Source organism: Cavia porcellus, unplaced genomic scaffold (genome assembly GCF_034190915.1).
Source record: "Cavia porcellus strain 051 isolate PalLab524CR breed Dunkin Hartley unplaced genomic scaffold, mCavPor4.1 scaffold_7, whole genome shotgun sequence".
NCBI lineage: Eukaryota > Metazoa > Chordata > Mammalia > Rodentia > Caviidae > Cavia > Cavia porcellus.
The window spans coordinates 18,577,274-18,597,327 of NW_026947490.1; the positions used below are offsets into that span (position 1 = coordinate 18,577,274).

At 50.4% G+C, this 20,054-nt stretch overlaps 1 protein-coding gene across 4 annotated transcripts; it reads right to left on the reverse strand.

The window, feature by feature from the left end:
• Positions 1–580: 580 nt before the first annotated feature.
• Positions 581–19,938, reverse strand: Dyrk1b (dual specificity tyrosine phosphorylation regulated kinase 1B). Of its 4 annotated transcripts, XM_063252742.1 has the most exons (12): positions 18,962–19,732; positions 17,646–17,809; positions 16,412–16,531; positions 16,126–16,314; positions 15,613–15,760; positions 14,546–14,832; positions 13,759–13,905; positions 13,536–13,676; positions 13,215–13,250; positions 12,935–13,130; positions 12,480–12,586; positions 11,654–12,386 (listed from the first exon to the last, which is right to left on the reverse strand). In XM_063252742.1, exons 1-12 carry the CDS (start codon positions 19,038–19,040, stop codon positions 12,015–12,017), a joined length of 1,986 nt encoding a protein of 661 aa, XP_063108812.1. In that variant the 5' UTR covers positions 19,041–19,732; the 3' UTR covers positions 11,654–12,014. The 4 variants fall into 4 exon arrangements, with proteins under 4 accessions (XP_063108811.1, XP_063108812.1, XP_063108814.1 ...); XM_063252741.1 differs by having other exon boundaries at positions 581–12,386; positions 12,935–13,250; XM_063252744.1 differs by lacking the exon at positions 18,962–19,732 and adding an exon at positions 19,756–19,938 and having other exon boundaries at positions 12,935–13,250.
• Between the last annotated feature and the right edge of the window lie 116 nt (positions 19,939–20,054).

A 20,054-nucleotide genomic window follows, 5' to 3' on the forward strand; every position in this document is an offset into this window, starting at 1 on the left:
ATCCTGTTCCTATTCAGGGCTGTGTCACAGAAGACAAATCCTGAGAGACGGCCACAGGGCAGCGCAGGACCAGATAACTGGAACAGTTCCACAAAGATGCAGATGTGCCCCATGGCGAGGCTGTGTGCTGGCAGCAGGCAGCATGTGTCAAAACAAGACCTCGGACGAGGCTTCGCAGGCTGCATCTTGTCGCTAATTCAGTTGACAGTTATTTACTGACTCTGTGCTGGATTCAGGAGATAACGTGATGACCAAGACAGTTTGGTCCCTGATCTCAGGGCTGCATCAGTCTAAAGCTAGAGACAGACACAAGGATGCTGACAAGGTCATGACTGCGACGGGGAAAGTGAGGAACTACAGACCCTGGATCAGGTGCCTGACCCACCCTGGGGGGCCCAAAATAACTGGAATTAGTTGTGGGAAGGAAGAGGAGACAAAGTGTGTGTGACACATGCTGCTGGTGACAGAGTCTGAAGTGTCCTGGACGATCAATAAAAGCACGGGGAGCCATAAATGTGAGCTGCAGGTTTAACTTTCAATTTTCCAGTAGCCATGTTTTTAAAAAAGGAAACAGTTGAAGTTAATTTCAATAATATATTTTATTTAATCCAAGGTATCCAAAAATATTACTGTATCAACATGTGACCAATATAAAAGTTTTTTGTACTGAGTCTTTCAGATCTGGTGGGCATTGTACATTTAAAATACATCTCAGTTCACACGAGCCGCATTTCAAATGCTCGACAACCACAGGTGGCTGTGGCTGCTGCACTGATCAGCAGAGAGACCCTCGCTACCCAACGCCCTGGTGGCGCCTGGGAGCTTGTTAGAAGTGCAGGCTCCCAGGCCCATGCCAGGCCTGGGCCGGCTGAAGCAGAGCTCGCATTTTAACAAGGCCCCAGGAGATTCAGATGCACATTAAAGACTGAAAAAAATGGGTCGTTTTGCTTAAAACACTTTCTATTGCTCTCATAGTAAACGCCCAGCTTTTGAGCTTTGTGTTGATTCATTCACACATGGTTTCCGAGCACCTACTCAGTGCCAGGTCCTGTGCCAGCTGATGCTGGGGACACAGCATGGGGAAGACAGACCTGCCTCATAAGGCTCCCAGCAGGCAATTGGTAAACAAGTTCCCAAGTTAGTGTTCTATTTTGACTGCAGCAGATGCCACACGCAAAACATGAAGTTGCAGTGTGCAAGGAGTATCGAGGGAGGCTTGACCTGGCTTGAGTGGACAGGGATCCAGAAAATAACCCAAAAAGGGAAGAGGCCACAACCATGGCAGAAAGCCACAAGCAGATTAAATGTCCTATGGCAGGGCAGTATTGCCAAGCAACCCCAGCCTGTCCATGGTCACTAAGAAGGATCAGATCGCTTTCAGCACCCACCCCCCCCCCAGCAGGAAAGCACCTGGAGTATAAGGTTACAGGAAATAAGCCAGAGACAGAGCTGCAGTGACAACTTCACACTACCCAGCCTCGCTGCATTTGGAAAACCAGGAGAAAGGGAACAAGAACCAGGAAGGTGGTCACTTGGCCCGGACGGGAAGGACAGGCCAAGGAATTGTGGGTTTTCTTCTAGAAACATCATTTTAAAAATCGGAATTTGCTTTAAGATAAAAAGCAGGGGAGAGAATGGACAGGATATGGAAAAAACAAGAATGGCCACATGCTGTTAATGGTTGTGGTGGGTGATGGGTACCTGGGAGCACATTAAGATTACTTATTTTGGGGGGCTGGGGATTTAGCTCAGCGGCACAAGTACCTGCCTTGCAAGCAGGCGGTTGTGAGTTCAATCCCCAGTACCGATAAAAAGGAAAAAGACAAAAAAAAAAAAAAAAAAAGATTATTTTTGTGTATGTTTGAAATTTTCTTAAAAACAAAGTTAAAAGTATTGTTCTTTACAAATAACTGGAGAAAGTGAAAAGGTTTTTAATTGTTGAAAAAATTTAAACCCTACCTAAAAGAATAAACCACAAGATCGGAAATAGAATTCTTCCTTTAAGAATGGAGTCCAGAGATGGGTGCGGTATGCATGCCTATAATCCCAGCATTTGGGAGGCTGAGGCAGAGGGATCACCATGAGTTTGAAGCCAGCCTGGACTACATAGCAAGACCCTGTCTCAAGAAACAAACGACAACCACAAAAATGACTAATTGCACTCATGATAGAACCAAGACTCCAGGATTTAAATCTTGCCATGACCACTTTCTAACTATGAACCTGAAGCCTCACTGGGAAACTGGGGAAATCACAGTAGCTCTCTCTTAAGGGCTGTATCAAGGCTGCAGAATTAGGGACAAGGTGTAGCTGTGTGGTGGTGTGTGCTGAGCATGTGCTCAAGGGCCTGGGCTCCACCCCCAGCACCAGTACCAACAAAGTAAGATTAGTGAATCAGTGCACGAAAGGACCTAGCACAGGGCCCAACACAAAGAGGCCTTTAGGTAAACGTCAGCAGTTACTCTTAAAACACGTGCTCACCAGATTTCAAACTGCAAGACGTCAAAAAGCAGGGACATTGATACTTCCTGGACCCTGAACTCACTCCAGAGTAAAGACAGCCACTCCCCTGATGCAACAGACTAACCACCTTCCTCTTACCACACTGAAGCCTTTCACACAACTCAGCTGTGCCAGATGCTTGTGAGAGGCATGGAGACTGTATACTTCATGTTTATGACAATAACTAAGGAAACTGCTAACAGCCGACTCCCTCAGTGGATGTGATTCAAAAGGACACTTACAAGTGCTCCCTGAAAGCTCATCCGGGCTTACGGTGCACAGAGAAATATGCTTCTGTTCTTTTCCTACCGCTGTGGGATTTTTACAGTAATAAAGCAGGTCCTGAACGTTTTTTCCTCTTAAAAACCACAGTGGAGCTTCTTATTTTTCTCCTACCAGGGGCTTACTTGGACTGTTAAGTGAGGGCTAGGAAGCCAGAGAGGAGACCAGGCTGAAACAAGGTCAAGCAATAGACAGAAGGAAGACAGCAGGGTCAAGAAATGTCCAGAGTCCTGGTGGATACACCATGAGGGTTAATGGGCTGCGCGGGGGCAGAAATGGGAAGGGGGACATCCAGGGTGCAGCCTAGAGTGTAGGGAGGCCCACCCAAGACAGGGGCTGAGAGGAGGAACGCACTGGATTCGGGTCACGGTGCATGTTAGGAGCCCAAGGACCACTGGAGTTGGGGATGGGTGTTCAACAGGCGTCAGGACCTCCCAGATCTGGGGCTCTGAGGACAGAGAGGGTGACAGCAGCACAGAGACAAGAAACACTCTACAGAAGAGAGCAAGATGGTAATGATAGTGGAGAAATAACAGAACTCCCATACATAAGAGATCAGTAAAAACACAGGAATTGCTATGCAAAGAAGCAAACCCCAAAAGTGCATGGGGACAGCAGTCACAGGTGTGTGAGTTCAGTGTGTTTTTTGGAGGCAGGGACCTCCAAGTCTCACCAAGATGACCAGTAAGATGACGAAATAGCACCCGCTATGCCAGGCCTCTCACAGTCAAAGAAAGATGTTATAGAGAGCAGGAGGAGAGGAGAAAGAGGCCTCCAGGGGTGGGCCAGAGTCTGATACCAGTATGAATCCATGCGCATTTTTTTTTTTTTTTGTACTGGAGATTGAACTCATGACCTCGCGCCTACACTACTGAGCCAAATCCCTGGCTATTTTCACTATTATTATTTTTTATGGCACTGGAGAGTGAACCTAGGGCCTCTAGGCAAGTGCTCTACCACTGAGTGCTTTTTATTCTGAAGCAGGGTCTTGCTACATTGCTCAGGGTAGCCTCAAATGTGCAGTCCTCCTGTGTCTACCTCCCAACAGCTGGGATTAAAGGCATGGGCCACCACACCTGGATCATGCTTATTTTACACACACACACACACACACACACACACACACACACACAGGGGCTTAGAGTCCCTAGCTCTGCCAGCTGAAGATAAGAAACAGTGACATTCCAGTAACAATGAGCACACCTGTGCCTAGATCGTTTTGGTTTTGGTTTTGGGTTTTTTGGTACCAGGGATTGAACTCACTACCTCCAAGTTGCCAGACAGGCACTTATGCTGCTGAGCTAAACTGCCGGCCCAAGACCTCAGTTTCCAATACCATTCCACTATAAATGAGCCAGTCCTCCCTGGAGAAACTGCCAATTACAGGCTCAGAACAGGGAAAATCCAACACGAGCCTGGGACATCTTGAAGTGATAGAATAAGGTGCGTAAGAAACAAAAGAACAACAACAAAAAAAAGAACACAGGAGCCAGGCATGGTGGTGCATGCCCATGATCCTCACTCTTGGGAGCCTGAGCCAGGAGGATTGTCATGAGTTTGAGGCCAGCCTGGGTTACACAGTGAGTTCAAAGCCAGTTTGAATTACAGAGCAAGACCCTATCTAAAAACAAACAAACAAACAAACAAAACCAGTGCCAGTCTGAAACAGCCCTAATAAAGCTAAAACAACCAGGGTGCTAGAGAGCAAGGGGCTTACCATAATATTGGCTTATCCTGGAAACACAGAATAAATATCCATGAGTCCATGCTAATATTAATGATCGTTTAAGTGAAACACACAGAAGATGAAAATATTCCATATAGAATTAAAAATAGCAAATGTTAAAGCAAGAGGGAAGTAGGAAGTTATCTTAGAATACTGGAGTAATAACTGCTATATGCAAGATCCACTGATGAATGCTAAAATTAGTGGGTGAGCCATTAAGGAGAAACAGGATATTTCCACAGACTCAAAGTGCTCCCCCCTTTTTATTCATCACTGTGTGTTATGGTTTGGGTAAAGTTAAATATGTCCCTCAAATGTGTGTGTTGAAGGCAATGTGAGAGGTGGTGGAACCTTTCAGGGAATACTTAGTGGTGGTCATTAGGTCACCAGGGCATCCCCTCAAGAGGCAAATAGTTCTCGTAGGAACCTCACTCATTTCCCTGTGAGTTTTTAAAAAGCAAGCCTGGCCCTGCCCACTCACCAGCTTCCTGCTCTCACACACTCATGCCATGATGCTGCTGCCCTGCCAAACAAATGGGGCCACCCAATCTTGGGCTCTCAGTCTCCAAAACTGTGAACTAAAACAGTAAGTGTCTTCTTTATACATTACCCATATCAGATATGATAGCAACAGCAGCAACAGAAAACACCGATACGTCATAGTAGTTTTAACAAACGGAGACAAGTTCTTTTGATATTTTTCTCTCCAGGAACTGGAACTTAGTATTCTTCCTTTTGAGTGTGGGCTGAATTTAGCAACTTGCCTCCAATGAATAGAGAAGGGAAAAGGAAAAATAACAGTATCACAGTTAAGAAGCCTACAGACCCCACATTAATGAGGGATCAAAATTAATATCATCTCAGTAAGCATTCTTCCCAAAGCCTTGAATCGCAATCTAACGAATTAAAAAAAAAAAAAAAAATCAGACAAACCCAGATAGGAGGAATGTCTGCAAAATACCTGACCAGCATTCCTTCAAACTGCAAGTAATGAAAAACAAGATAAGAGTGAGACACTGTCACAGATTGGAGGAGATCAAGGAGACATGGTGAATAAATGCAACATGGTATCCTGGTTTGGATCCTGGAACAGAAAGAGAACATTAGTGGAAAAACGAGAGAAATGTCAATTAAGTCTGGAGTTTAATAAAATACTAATCAGTGTTAATTTCTTGGCTTTGACAGATGTGTCATACCATAATTGTACGAGAGGCTAACATTATGGGAAGCGAGTGTTAGGTAGATGGGAAGCCTCTGCAGCTTTTCTGCAAATTTAAAATCACTAAGAACAAAAAAGGCTCGAAAACCATTTCTAGTCTCTACTCACTTGGCTACCAGCAGTCACCAGCAGGCTTCATAAAACGCCCTTTATTTGACTCCCGAGCACTCATCTCACATGTCCTCTCTTCCAGACAGGCTTTTCTGACACCTCAGGCTGGGGTGAGGTATCAGCTCTGGGTTCCACAGCACCTGGGGTGCCCTATCCTGTCCCAACCCCTTTGTCCAGGCCTCCCCATCCCTGTTGTGACTGCTGACCACTGCTGGAACACAGTGTCCCACTGTGCTGTGCACTTTGAGGGCAGTGGCTGGCTGCTCTGTGGCCAGTAACACGTCTCCATGACTGCACTGGGAACACCAACAGGCAGGTGGAAGCAGGCCAGGGATACTCTCAGCCTGACCTCTGACTCTTCTCAGAGCCTTCCTAGTGCCCTCTACAGCACGGATCAATCCAGACACACCTGAGGCAACACAGATGGCCCACTGCGCACACCCACCGCACATCCACGGAAAGAGGTCAGACCCCCGCACCGTACTACACACATCCACGTTCCCTCCCCTAGCACACCCACTCTCACAAACACATTGCAACTATAAATATTTGGGTGCCTGCCCAGGCTACAGCCCTTCACAGCATCCAGGTATCAGAGCAGGAAACCTCCAGCCATTCAGCTTCTGGAAATGGGGAGCAAAACTGGAAGGTCACACAGGGTCGGGGCGACAGTTCCCCCAGGGTCAGCAAAGCAAAGGGGAGGCCACAGAGCCCCAGGAACAGCCGAGAAAGCCAAGGATCCACAACCTATGTTCTGACTGTTACATTCTCATGAGGCTGTTTTGCATTTCCTCCTGTCACTACTCCCAGTCGACCCACTGTGGGTCCTGCATTCAGAATTTACCCAGGCTCCAACAGCTCCACACACTCCTGCCCAGCCTTCATCCACACACAGCCAGCTCTCATCAGGGACACAGCTCCCACCTCTTCCTGTGCCTTCCAGCTCTCATTCTCAAATCTCATTTCCATCTACACCTTCTCCCTTATGTGAGCTCAGCCTGGCCTTTCACAAATCTGCAAATCTAAGGCTCAAAGAAACATGCCACAAGCACGCCAGCTACCCCCAAGCTCAGACCCCACTTGCATGGTGAGTCCCTCCTGCATTACTCTTCTCCACACAGTTACCAGTTGCCCTGGACTCCTCTTTCCCATTCCACACCAACAGCCTAGGCCTGGGAATTCTCCCTCAAATTAGATCCAACATCTGACCACATCTTTTGCTACCACCTTGGCCAAGCCCGCAGCATCTCTCTCCATTGGAGTCCTACTGGCATGCACCTAGCAACCAGAGGGAGAACCTTAGATCACATCGCTTCAGCCAAAAAGCCCGACTGCTTCCCATGCCACTCAGCACCAATATCAAGTCCTTACCTGGCATATTAGGCACCATGTGACCCTGCCCTTTTCCCCTTCCCTTCCACGTTATTTATTCTGGTCTAATTCAGGCCTTTCTACTCCTCTAAAACACTCTATGTCCCAGAACCTTTGAACATGCTGGGATTCCCCACCCCCAGCCAACGTCTCGTCTCAAAAGATTTGTAGAACTGGCTTCTTATCTTTTGGTCAGGTCTTCTGCTAAGAGTTTCCTCAAACACATCTTTAACCCATCCCTTAAAATAGCCCTCTTATCCCTCTATCCTGCCAATCCTCAAATATCATAACTCTTTTCACTGATACTAAGCATCACCTTGCCCACTGAAAGTAGGCTTCATGAGTGTAGAGTTTTTGAAGGTCTTGCTTGCTGTTATAACACCAGTACCTTAAACAGTGTTTGGCACACAATAAGCACCCAATATCTAATGAATCAGAAAACAAGTGAATGAAGACCCAGGAGGGTTGGTGACAGAGCTCAGTGACACAGCACTTGCCCAGATGTGTAAGTTGTTTGGTTTTTCATCCCCAACACCACACAGACACACATGAACGCACAGACACGTTCAGGCACACAAAGACGAGCTGGGACCAGTTAAGATGTTTAGGGTTCCAAGTAATAGTGAGCTTATTCAATGTGACTTAAATGGCACAGATATAATGGGTCCCTCATGAGAAAGTCTAGGAGTAAGTCGCTCAAGCTCAGGCTTGGTCTGACACTCCATTAGTATCACAAGGCGCTGATGCCTTTCTGCCTCTACTAGTCCTTCCAAGAAAATGGCCTGTAGCCACACCATTCGCAGTGAGTTCAAAATGCTAGTATTCATCTGGCCACCACTTCTGTAACAATGATGAAAATTCCGATGCTGATAATAAATATTACATATTCAGGTGTAGCACGGGCCAGGTACCTTGCTAGTACTTTGTCAACTTTCTCTGTCTCTTCCCTTTCACTTTCCCATCTGTAGAATGGGAATAATAACAGTGCCACTTAGAGTGGCTTTGAGGATTCAATAAGCTAATATATAAAGTGGTAAGATCTGAAAAAATATTAACTTATTTTTATTAGCTACTGATGCTTAACAAATCATCCTAAAACACAGTCCTGTAGATAGCAGCTAAGTATTTGCTTATGATTCTGTAGTCCTGGCAAAATTCAGGAGGATGAGAGATGAGAGACCTTAGGATGGTTTGTCTCTACTCCAGAGAGTATAAGATGGCTGTTGGGTTAGGATACCCAAGATGGTATCACTCCCATGCCTGGCACACCAACTAAAATAGCACAACGTTCAGAGAAATCTTTTGAAATACTGAACTCACTGGGTTCTTTTTCAGTGCTATACTTTAAAAGTTACCCTACAACTTCCCACTACACAAGCAGCAAGAACTCACATTCCTCGTAGGATCAACATGGTCTGGCCTCTTGATTCACCTCAACTTCTGGGTTCTAAGTATCACACACTCTTTGATGGAGTTAATGTCAACTCCTTTTTGGCCTCAAACCTCTTCCTTGGATCCAGATTAGATTTCCTATCAATGCTTATATAGCACTCTCTGCCATTCTTTGTAATTCCACATTTGTGTAAATTATTTGACCTTCTGAACCCTCACTGCTGAGAATGAGTTCTTTGGATGGGAAAACTGTTGTGTTCTCAACACTGAGCATAAAGCAGAGGTAGGATGAAGTATCTGTTAATTGTCTTGAGCCCTCAGAACAGCTTAAGGTATACAGGCAGGGGATGTGCAGAGTCCTCAGGATGCTGGAATCCAATTCCATGCTCTGAAACTATTCATCTGATAAAGTTAATGTCCTACTGTGCCAAGCACTCCTAGGTGTTGCAGATAAAGCATGAAGTAGACAAAAGCTGACCTTGTGAAGCTGATACTCTCTAGGGTAGGGGGAAAATAAACGAGACAAACTGTATTAACAGTGATATGATTAACACAAAGAAAAAGTTCAAGAAGAAAAAGTAGATATGGATGGTAATGTTATAATTTTAGAAAGATGGTGAGGAAAAATTCCTATGAAAAAGTGATATCTGAGTAAAGACTTAAAACGGATGCAGGAATGAATCTGGCATTATCTGAGACATGAGTGTTCCAAGGAAAATGAAACAGCAAGTGCAAAGGCACCGAGGTCAGTGTGTCCGGAGCACAATGAACAAGGATAGTTGATGTCAGATCATGAGAAAGACAGACTGTGCAAAGCCTTGTAGGCCATGGATAAGATTCTGGCTTTTAACTTAAATGAGATGGAGCTATGGAAGGGTTCTAAGTATCGAAGGATAAGACCTGATGCAAACGTTTTTAGAGTCCCTCTAGCTGCATGTGAGGAACAGATTGTGGCAGGAAGGGTGAGAACAGAAGACCATTGCGGAGTCTGCCACTGTAGTTCAGTGTGATCCAGATTACTCTGGAGATAAACAAAGAGGTATTAATTAGGCAGTCAGTCAGGAACTCAGGGGAGAAGTCCTGGGCTGGAAACAGAAATGTGAGATCTACACTTCTGTGCCTACAGGATCTATATAATCTGGCCTCTGATGGTGCTTCTAGGCTATCTTGCACCCTGTAAAGTTCTCAAACACACACACACACACACACACACACACACACACACACCCTTGAGCCCATTTTCTACGGGTAACTGTATGATCTCTTGAGCAAGTTACTGAATCACTTCTGCCTTCAGGGTCCTCATCTACAAAAGAGAGATCATAATAGTACCTCTCTCCTAGTGCTATTCATCCAAAATATTTTTACTGAAGCAGATGGGGGTGTGACAGTGGTTGAGCGCTTACCCAGCATGCACAAAGGCTTGGGTTTAAGCCCTAGAGCCACAAAACAAAAAAAAATTTTACAGAGAATCTACGATGTTAGAAGGTGAATACTGTTCCATGCACAGGAATGGTTCCTTTCCCATCCTCTACCTTCCCCTCCACACACATCCTGTCAACCTACCCTCCCTCTCCTGCACTCCTTAGCATGGCCCAACCCTAATTTACCCGTGGTATCTCTTGGCTAGGAATATGCTACAGCCATCACACCCCAATTTCTTTACCCATTCTCACATTGCAGGAAACAGGGATATGTCCCTTACCTTCCTGAAATCCTCTTATGGCTCCTCATTGCTTTCAGGACAAAGTCCAGCAACCTAATTAACCAAGAAAATCTGCCACAATGGAATCTATTCAGAATTTTCAAAATTATCTCCAAGACCATACAGTCACCTGCAGCTCACAAAATACCGGCCTTTTTGCATGCTGTTTCTGCACATGCCATTCCACCATCATCCCCAGTATATCCTTTTCGCTTCCAGATCTCAGCTATGAGAGCACCTACCCTTTCAGGACGCTCTCCCTATCCGTTTTTCCCGCATTCCCACCATTCCCACCGCATCTCAAGCTGCCTCCCGTAAGTCAACAGGTACAGATCCGTCGCCTGGGTCCTAACCTGTATCCACTACTAAAACGAGCTTCTTAAAAGCCTGCACAGACATACCAAGCAGCCGTGTCGCGCACAACGCAGCCACATCAGTTCTCTGCGCCACCACCTTCTCTGGAATTGCACACTTCTAACTTGTGCGCTCTGTCCGCTTAGCCCAGAAGCCCACCTTTCGCACACCAGGCAAAACTAAGCAAGTGAGCAGTACACAGCCCAAACCATCCAATCATGGCCTTCTCTACCTCTACTGATCCGCCTGCGACGTCCGGCTTTCCCTTCCTTCGACTCCTGATTGGCTACCCGAAACCCCCCCCAAACGTATGAGCGAAAAGAATTCTGGTCTTTGTAGTTCACCATCAAAAGCGAGTAAAGAAATTGCCACGTAGAACTCCATTTCCCAGAAATCGCCGCGCCCCAATGGTGTGATAACCTACCCTTTGAACCAAGCGGTTCTTGATTGGCCGATTGGGAGATAGAAATTTCCAAACTGCCATGGAAGTAAGACCACTTACCTGGAACCCAGGGAGTATCTTTTTGCCTGAGACTCAAAACGCTTTGCTCCGCAATGATTCCAAAGGATGGAACCAAACGTGTGGATTAAGTCTACCCACTGCTTGCCTGTTTCCCTGATGGTACAAACAAGGCCTGCAGCGTGCACCCAGAACCCTGCCTGGCACAAGAAATTGCTCCTGTGCAGATTCTGGGAGCCCCGACTTACAAGGGCAGTACATGGTGCTTCCCAGAGACAGGCCAGAAGGGGGGCATTTACTCCTTTATAATCTGTTTACCCTGGAAAAGGCAAATACGGGCCAGGATTCTGTGCAGGATGCTTTAGCCCCAGAACTCCTGCAGGCCCATGCTCCATCAACAGCCATAACTTCTCCAGAAGGGATGTATCCACACCAGAGATCATCTGGCATCCCCTTCCCCAAACCCTTGCCCCACCATGCCTCTGAGGGTCGGGTGAGGGGACCAAGGCCCTGCAAACGCTCAGGCAGGCATGTGAGAAAGCTCTTTACTGGGGGGTACAGCGAGGAGGAGCAAGGCCATCTCCCCCACCTGCCCCCACCCCCTCCTAGGGCCCTAGGGTAAGGGGAGTCTCCCCTCCACCAGACCACCACTGTCTTTGGTACAATAAATAGAAAACAATGGGAGAGGGGGCCAAGGGTCCAGTCCTTAAGTGGGGAGTGTGGCCAAATCCCTCTCCTTGACCCCTTGCCCCGGGCCCAATCAGTGCAGGCCTCACCCACCCCAGCTGGGTAGCAGCAATTCCAGTCAAGGGGAAAGATGAGGATGGGAGCCCAGGGCCCCCAGATGGGGAGGGGGTATGGCTTCAGGAGGGGCCCTAGGGAGAGGGCAGGGTCATGAGCTGGCTGCTGTGCTCTGGGGTACACCACGGAGGCCCAAGCGAGGCCCCAGAGCGGTAGGGTCATCAGGGGGTGGGAGAGGTGGACGACCTCCTGTCATCCGAGTCCGGAGGGCTGATGCAGCCGGGTGCTGGGGGGCAGGCGCTGGGTGAGGTGGGGAGCAGTCCGGAGGGCCGCCCACCAGGCTCACATCCATCAGCTCCGGGGGTGGTGGTGAGGTTGGTGATGGGGGACGGCCAAGGCATCGGGGCTGGGGGGGTAACTGGGCCCCGGTCCCCGGCAGTGATGAGGCAGAGGTAGGGGCTTGATGTGTCTTGTGAGGCACATCACCCCCTGCCCAGGGGCGCAGCAGCTGGGAGGATGGGACCTAAAAAAAGCAAAGGTGCAATGGGTAAAGAAGACTCAGTCCTAAAACCCCAGGATCCCCACCACTTCTTCAAAGCCTTCAAAGCCCCAGTACCTGGGGGCTGTTCATCTCACAGTCAGTGATGGGGGGCCCAGGGCCCCCACAATATCGGTTGCTGTAGCGGTAGGTCTGGTTGTCACTGGAGGAGCCACTGGAGCCTCCTGAAGTGCCAGGGGAAAAAAAAGAGGCCACAAATAAGATGCAGTAGCTGGAATTTCAAGTAGGTAAGCCTGGTCCACAGTCTGTTCTCTGGAACCAAAGCACATCTAAAGAACCCAGCCCGGTTTTGAAATACAAGTTCAGAGTTCAGTTTTGGGTGTCAAAACAACTTGAGAGTCCAGTTTCAAGACATGGCATCAGGACCACAGGAGGCTCTCCTCCCACCTTATTCTGGAGTTCATAATTAGGCTGTTTCATATCTCCCATGAGACTCAAGGACAAGGTGCCCAGGCTGGGCCAAACAGAGCTGCCCCCACCCCACTGCACCCATCTAGGCACTGGGCACCCACCAGAACTGGAGATGGAGCTGGCGGTACTAGAGGAGGGGCAGGTGTCGAGGGGTGCGGGTGAGGTGGAGGCACTGCTGCCTGCCGGGCCTGTGTTGGTGGCCTCGTCCGCAGTGCGGCGGAAGAAGCCGTGCTGCAGAGCCCCCAAAGGGCTGATGCGGGCGGCGGGCTCATACTCCAGCATGCGCAGCACCAGGTCCTGGAAGCGGAGGTAGTCGGCGGGGCTGTGGCCCGGCTCCCCCGCCCGCCGGCCCCCGGGCCCGCCCGTCTGCACGCCCAGCACCTCCTGCAGCCGCCGTGTCCCAGGGCCCTGGTAATCCTGGCAGGGAGGGGGGGAGGGGGGGCAAGAGAGTGGCCGTCAGTGGGCAGGAGGGGCAGGGAGACACACAAGGGGAAACAGAGGCACAGCAGAGAAAGTAGAAAGAGAAGCCAAGAAGAGGCATAGGGTGGGAAGGACAACAGGGGGCAGGGGATGAAGGGACAGACGTGGGCAAGAGGAAGAAAGGGAAAGACACAGGGAGAGGAAGCAGGGAGCAAGGGAGCCCCAAGTGTGAAAGTGAGGGCCACCCAGGATGGGAGGAGTGGCATGGGACAGGGGCCGCACCTTCCTGAGTTCCTTTGTCCGTCGTAGGGTCCAGCCACCCCCAGGCAGCCGCTCAAAGTACTTTCGAGCCTTGGGTGCCTGCTCCAGCATGGGGGCTGGTGGGATGCCCAGCACCTCCACGATGCGGCTCATCTGGTCCACCTGCAGGCAGGTGGTGGTCAGGGGCACCGGCCAGCCAGGCTCCACCCCTCCACCTCCAGCACAGCCCTTCCTGGGGGCGCACCTCATTGGAGCCACTGAACAGGGGCTCTCCAGTGTGCATCTCCACCAGGATGCAGCCCAAGGACCACATGTCAATGGCCAGGTCATAGGGCGTACCCAGGAGCACCTCCGGCGAGCGGTAGAAGCGGCTCTGGATATACTGGTAGATCTGAAGAGAGGCCAATAGTCAGGGGCCCCAGCCTCTCTACTGGTCCCACTGTTACCCCAAAAGCTAAGAGGACCCTTTTTTCTAACTGGGGAAGAAAACTCCACATTCTGACATCCTTAGCACTAACCCTCCTAAAACTCCTGTACCATCTTATTAATCAGCCTCCACAGTCTTTGCTGGGCTGATCTAACCCTAACTCCGTTCTTAGCCCTGGCCCTCTGCCCACCACCAGTCACCGGGTAGCAGTTCCCAAAGCTCTAGTGTGTGTCACTTTAATGCCAACTCACATGAACCTGCAAAGCTGAAGGCTTCCCCACCTCCCACTTCAAGAGGACAGCAGAAACAACTTAGCAAAGAAGCACCCCAGGCTGGACCCACGCGACTTCAGCTGCCCACATCTGGAGCTTCAGAACCAGCCCTGCCCACTCAGGCTCACCTCTACCCTTCCCAATGGGCAGTTTACCTCTCAGCCCTTCTGCTACCTCCACCATCCACTGGCCTTACCCTCCCAGTCGTACCAGCAGCATCCATGTCAAGCGCTATCTCTCAGCCACCCATCCCAATGCCTGGACTCATTGTACCCTGACCTAGCCATACCCACACCGTGAGCTCTCCCCCCAGCCCCCAGTCTGAGCCGCACCCTCTGGCCAAGCTGGCAGGAGCTGCCAAAGTCCACAATCTTGATGGCACTGCGCTTTGGGTTGCAGAGGAGGATGTTCTCAGGCTTGAGGTCGCAGTGAATGATGCTGAGCTCAGGTGTGGCCAGAAAGAGCAGCGCGGTGCAGAGCTGCTGGGCCAGCTTCCGGGTCAGATTCAGTGAGACACCGCGGAAGTGTGTGTTGCGCAGGAGGTCATACAGGTTGTAGGACAGCAGCTCAAACACCAGGCACAGGTGGTTCCGGAACATGAAGTGTCGCTTTAGGTGCACTATGGGAAAGGAGACAGAAACAAATAACACAGAAACAGGTTCAGAGATGGCCAGTGCTGGCTGGAGTCACACAGTGGTAAGCACCTCTACTACCTGCACACTGAACAAAGTGTGGTGTGCCCCTGGGTTCCCAGTCACAATGTTTCTACATGGTATCCAACCTGATTTACCCAAGAAGCCCTCTTTTAGGCTGTCAAATCTCCTAATTAAACTGAAGAGAAGTTTCTGTTAGCTTCCAGTAGCTCTTCAATACATTTCCACGCTACTTCAATCTTGTAACACTGTCTTTATCTCAGTTATATTTAAAGACAAGGGACACTGGTTTTCCAATTACAGTAAGGATGTAAACTGTCCTTTTCAAAGAAGCGTTAGTGTAAGTGAGGAGAAAGACTGGCATGGCTTTAAGAATCAAGGCTTCAGAGTCTACAACCTTATCAGTTATAGCTCTGCTGAGTACAAACGTCACCTCACATAAGTGACAACACTGAATGCCTGTGTTTCTTATCTCCAACATGTGAGCATGTAATCTCCTCATGGGGCTTTAGTGAGGTAATCTACATAAAGTGCTTGCAACAGAGCCTGGCTCTTTGGGAGCACTGGTACTTTCTGACCTACATCAGGTGAATGAGCAAAAACCGTGCAAGAATCAGGAGAATGAGTAGCTCAGGGAGGCCCCAGTGAGTGCCTGCCTGCCCTGAAGAAACAGTCCCTCCCAGAACTGAGGGTGACTATCTCTGCTCCAGGCCTTTGCAGTAGGCGCCCACCACCCCAGGCCTCACCTATGTAATACTTCATCTCCGTGTCATGCTGGTTCATCAACTCCAGCAGCCGCAGCTCAATCTGGGCCTGGTTCAAGAACGCCTTTTTGTTCTTGATAATCTTGATGGCCACCAGCTCCTGCGTCTGATGATCGTAAGCTTTCACCACCTGTCAAGGGTAAGGCAGGTCACCAATGGAGGCAGGGGCAGCATGGGGACAGTCACTGCTCTTCTCCTTCTGGCAGGGAGACCCACCAATCACACTGTCACTACTAATACACAGTTGTGTGCTCACCATTAGCCAGGTGCTAGTGTAAATATGAGCCATGAAATAACACAGTTATTTTATGTGAAGGATCACAGTATTTGTACTTTTACAGAAAAGGAAATTGAAGCACAGGGAAACTAAATAACAAGGCTGGGAAGAGTGGCCTAGTACAGCACTTGAAGTTACTAAGCCCCTAGGTATATGGGCCAGTGTTAGTAGGAGCCTGTACTCCTCAATCTCTGGACCAGACTGATGGTTGTTCTCACCTGGCCAAAGGAGCCTTTGCCTATGAGAGAATCAATCTCGTAGCGCTCCAACCAGCGCTCGCCACTGCGCACAATGTAGTCATGGTTGTCATCATCGTAACCATGGTTTAGGACCTTTTTCTCCTTCTTGGTGCTCGAGTCCTGGGGTGGCACCTGTTGGGCCCGACGCTTCTTCTTCGCATAATATACCTGCCCAGCCGGCCAGCCAGAACACAGGGACTGGTGAGTGACCTGGGCCAGCAGCAAGACACCTCAGCACCCAGCCCAGGACCCCACCTCTGCCCACCTCATTGATGTGCTTGTAGGTCTTGATGAGGTCCACGGAGAGCTTGCGCAGCGGGGCTGAGGCTGCATCCCGGAAGGCCAGGGGCAGCCTCCGAGGCAGCAGTCGCACATCAGGCAATACCTGTGGGGCAGGTCAAAGGACAAGAGGACAAGCCTTTACCTGTGAACTCCAGTGGGAGAATTAAATGGGCTGCTGGTTCATCAAGACCACATCCTATGTGAGAATATAAACTTCCCAAGGGCAAGGATATAGGCCTTGTCTTGTTTACCCCCAGTGCCTTGAGCAGGGTCTAGCCCACAGTGACTCCTCACCGGAGATCTCCCCTGTAAATGGAGTGAGTGATTTACCCCTGACCTTTCACCCAGACCCTGTGGGCTTCCCATATCTTTATTTCTAACCTCCATATGGGAAACCAGGCTTTGCTCCCCTACCCTTCCATCTGAGACTATCTATTTTGGGAATCTTACCTATGAAGCAACCTCAGGTCTATTTGCCCTCATCCTCTAGGACCTTTTCAATTCTCACCTCCAACTCTGAGCACCTCTGTCCAGTTCCTTTATCCCAAGGGCACCAGGACTGGGATCTGAGGACCGCAGACTTCTCATCGCACCTAACTCCAAGCTCCACATTTCAAAACCTCACCTCCTCTATCCTTAACACTCTTTATCCTATGCCACCTTGACCCCGAAGCCAAGACCCTTCAGGCTCACCTTCCCTCCCTACCTCGTGCTCTGGAGTCCTTTGCAGTGAACACTTGTTCAACATTTGCTTCACGCCAAGCACCATTCTCCCTCCCCACCCCCCAGGGATCGAACTCACGACTGTGCGCTGCAAGGCAGGCACCTATGCCACTGAGCTAAATATCCAGCCCCCAAACACCTACGTGTATGCTTTTTAGTAGTGTTTGAGGAGTGCTTTAGTAGTGCTTTATGCATGTGGTATTTCATCAACCTGTTTAACCCTGACAATCACCTCGAAAGAACGTATCATCACTGGCCCCATTCACAGAACAGAAAACAAAAGTAGGAAGAACCTAAGTAATTCAGCTACCACATCAGGATTTGAACCAAGATTCTCCAAAGTGACTCTGTTTAAAACTTTTATACTTCTATGAGGCCGGTGATGTCCCTCAGAGATGGGCCGGTGCAACCACAGTAGCTTTGGGCCTTGAGACTCTTCAATTTCTCCAGTTTCCTCTTACCCCTATGCAGTGAGGAGCCAGCTACATGCCTACCTGCATGTGCTCCTGGGGCCCCGGGAGGCCAGAGAAGGGCCCATGGCCTGGTGGGATGGCCATGGTGGGCTCAGAGGGCCGCAGGGGTGCGAGACCTGGAGCGGGAGCCCGGCCGGGGGGCGCCTTCTCGCATCCTGCACCTCGGCTGCCACCGCCGCTGAGACCTGAGAGCAGATAGGAGGTGGGGAAACAACATGGAACAGGAGGTATATGGGACAATGACAGGCATGAGAAAGGAGACAGGGCACACAGGGAGAAGACAAAGGGTGCAACAGAACAACCAGAGACAAACACACAGAGGGGGCAGGCAGGTAAAGGAGTACAAGAGAATCCCGCAACAAATTGAGGGTCAAACAATGAGGCAGCACAAACAACAAGAAAGTGATCGGGAGTCAGATGGGTGGGAGGAGTGGATATGGGCGGTGACAGGAAAAGAAGGGCATCAGTGATTGGGGAGCAGAAAAGAGAAGAAAGAAAATAAAGAGTTGGAGCAGAATTCTTCCTGGCTCCCCAGGCTTCACACAGACCCTGTCCTGATAGTCTTCCTTGAACATCAGGATCTCCTTAGGCACCATAGAAAACTCCTTCCACCCTGTCTATTCTTAGGTGTTTCCCAGTCCAGAGAACTTTGGGGATCCCCCAAACTACCTAAGTTCTCTGGGATCCCCAGGCCACAGCAGAATCCTCTGCAGGCCCCTAAAGCTATATGGGGTCCTCAGGACCTCCTGGTCACAAGGTTATCTGAACCTCTATGAAAGTCCCACTGCTACAGTTTTCTCAACCAGGGCACACCTCTTTCATGTCACACCAAGCCCTGATATCAGGTCTTCCTATCCTCCAGGTAGTCTCCCTATACCATATTTCAGTTCCCCTGTGCCATGTCAGGGATCTCCCCCAAATTACTCCAAGACCTTCTTTTTCCCAGCCAAGGGCCACTTCTTCTGCTGGAAGAAAAAGGAAAGTCTCCTCTCTCACAGGTTAGAGTGATCGTCCTATTCTCCCCTATTCTGGGTCCCTGTCCTCCCCCATCTAACATTCCTCCAAGAGTTCTCGTTATGCCTTTCTATACCGGATCACTGCATAACTGCACCTATTCCTAGAAGGTCCCCCTAGCCAGACCCCCAAATATCAGAGGGTTCTCTCCTCCCAATGTCTGCCACAACCAAATCCTTTAAATGCACTTGGCCCGTGTCAAATCCTTTCCATCCCGTCTTGCACTCCAGAATCCCTCCTCCCTCTGATCTCCCCCCAACAAACCACCTCTTTCCCAGGGGCCTCCCACACTAGGAATGTCACTCCCAGCCCCCACCCCCTACCCGGGTCAGGGCTGGTGCGGGGCCCTCGGGGGGCTGGGGCGCGATGGGGCCCCCAGTGGAGTGGGCGAGCAGCCAGCATGGTGGTGGTAGTGGTGAGAAGGCAGCCGCTGGTTCCCTGCCCGGTCGGGGTGGCAAACCCCGCGGTGGTGAGGGCAAGCAGGACAGGCAGCCCGGTGGGTGACAACAGGCGCCGCCGTGCACCGCCGCCGCTAGGGGCGGGGAAAGGAGTGGACTAAGGTCAGCTCAGGGCAAGCGGGGGAGGGGAAAGCAGGTGGACGGGGGAGGGGAGGGTTAACCCTCACACCGCCGGCCCCGCCCTGCCCTCAGAGGCCACCCGCCCCCAGGGACCCTGGCGTCCCGCCCCCCAACCTAGGAGGACCGCCCCGGACGGTAAAGACCAGGCAGGCGGGGCCTAACTGAGAGTTTGGCAAGCCGCACCTCCCATGGCAACAACCGTATCATTGGTCGTTGCTGCCAGGAACTCAGCCAATCACAACACAAAGCAGCTGTTGCTAGGCGACAATGAAGCGGCCGGCGGAGCGGAGACAGAGCCCAAACAAAGGGCGGGAGTGGGGCCCAGATACCCCCTCCCAACCTCCTCAAGAGGGCTCCTTCGGGCTCAGCCCTTTCCAGGAATCCAACTATGAATAGCCAGGCACAGCCCGCACCTGCCTGACGCCCCCCTCTTCGCCCTCTGCCTCGTGCAAAGTCTCCCAGCGATGCAGACAGGGCGGATCCCGATCACTCCTTCTCCCCATGAGCGAATGCCGCCCCGCCCATCGCCCGATCGTTACCTGAGGGCGCGGGTAAGGGGACTCAAACTGCTCGGGAAGCCCGAGCTCAAACCTGCCCACGGGCGGAAGGTATCCTGCGGACGCGGCGTGCCAGGGCCCCGATTACCCAGTAATGCAACCAGCAAAATGGCGACCACAACAAACCGCCCCCACTCCACCCAAGCTCCGCCCCTGCCCTCCCATCCGCTCCCATCACGTGATCAAGCTAACACTGCGCTTGCGCTCTCTAACGCTAGCGCTCCTAGCTGGCACACATGCGCAGTGAACTACCAATCCAGCCCAAATCCCCAAATCAAGTT

Coding starts and splice junctions, on each gene's coding strand:
- Dyrk1b (XM_063252741.1), bottom strand. CDS start 19,040: ATGCTGGCTGCTCGCCCACTCCACTGGGGGCCCCATCGCGCCCCAGCC. Junction 13,906..14,545: donor CCTGCCAGCTTGGCCAGAGG/GTGCGGCTCAGA, acceptor GCCTCTCTTCAG/ATCTACCAGTATATCCAGAG. Junction 13,677..13,758: donor TGTTCAGTGGCTCCAATGAG/GTGCGCCCCCAG, acceptor ACCTGCCTGCAG/GTGGACCAGATGAGCCGCAT.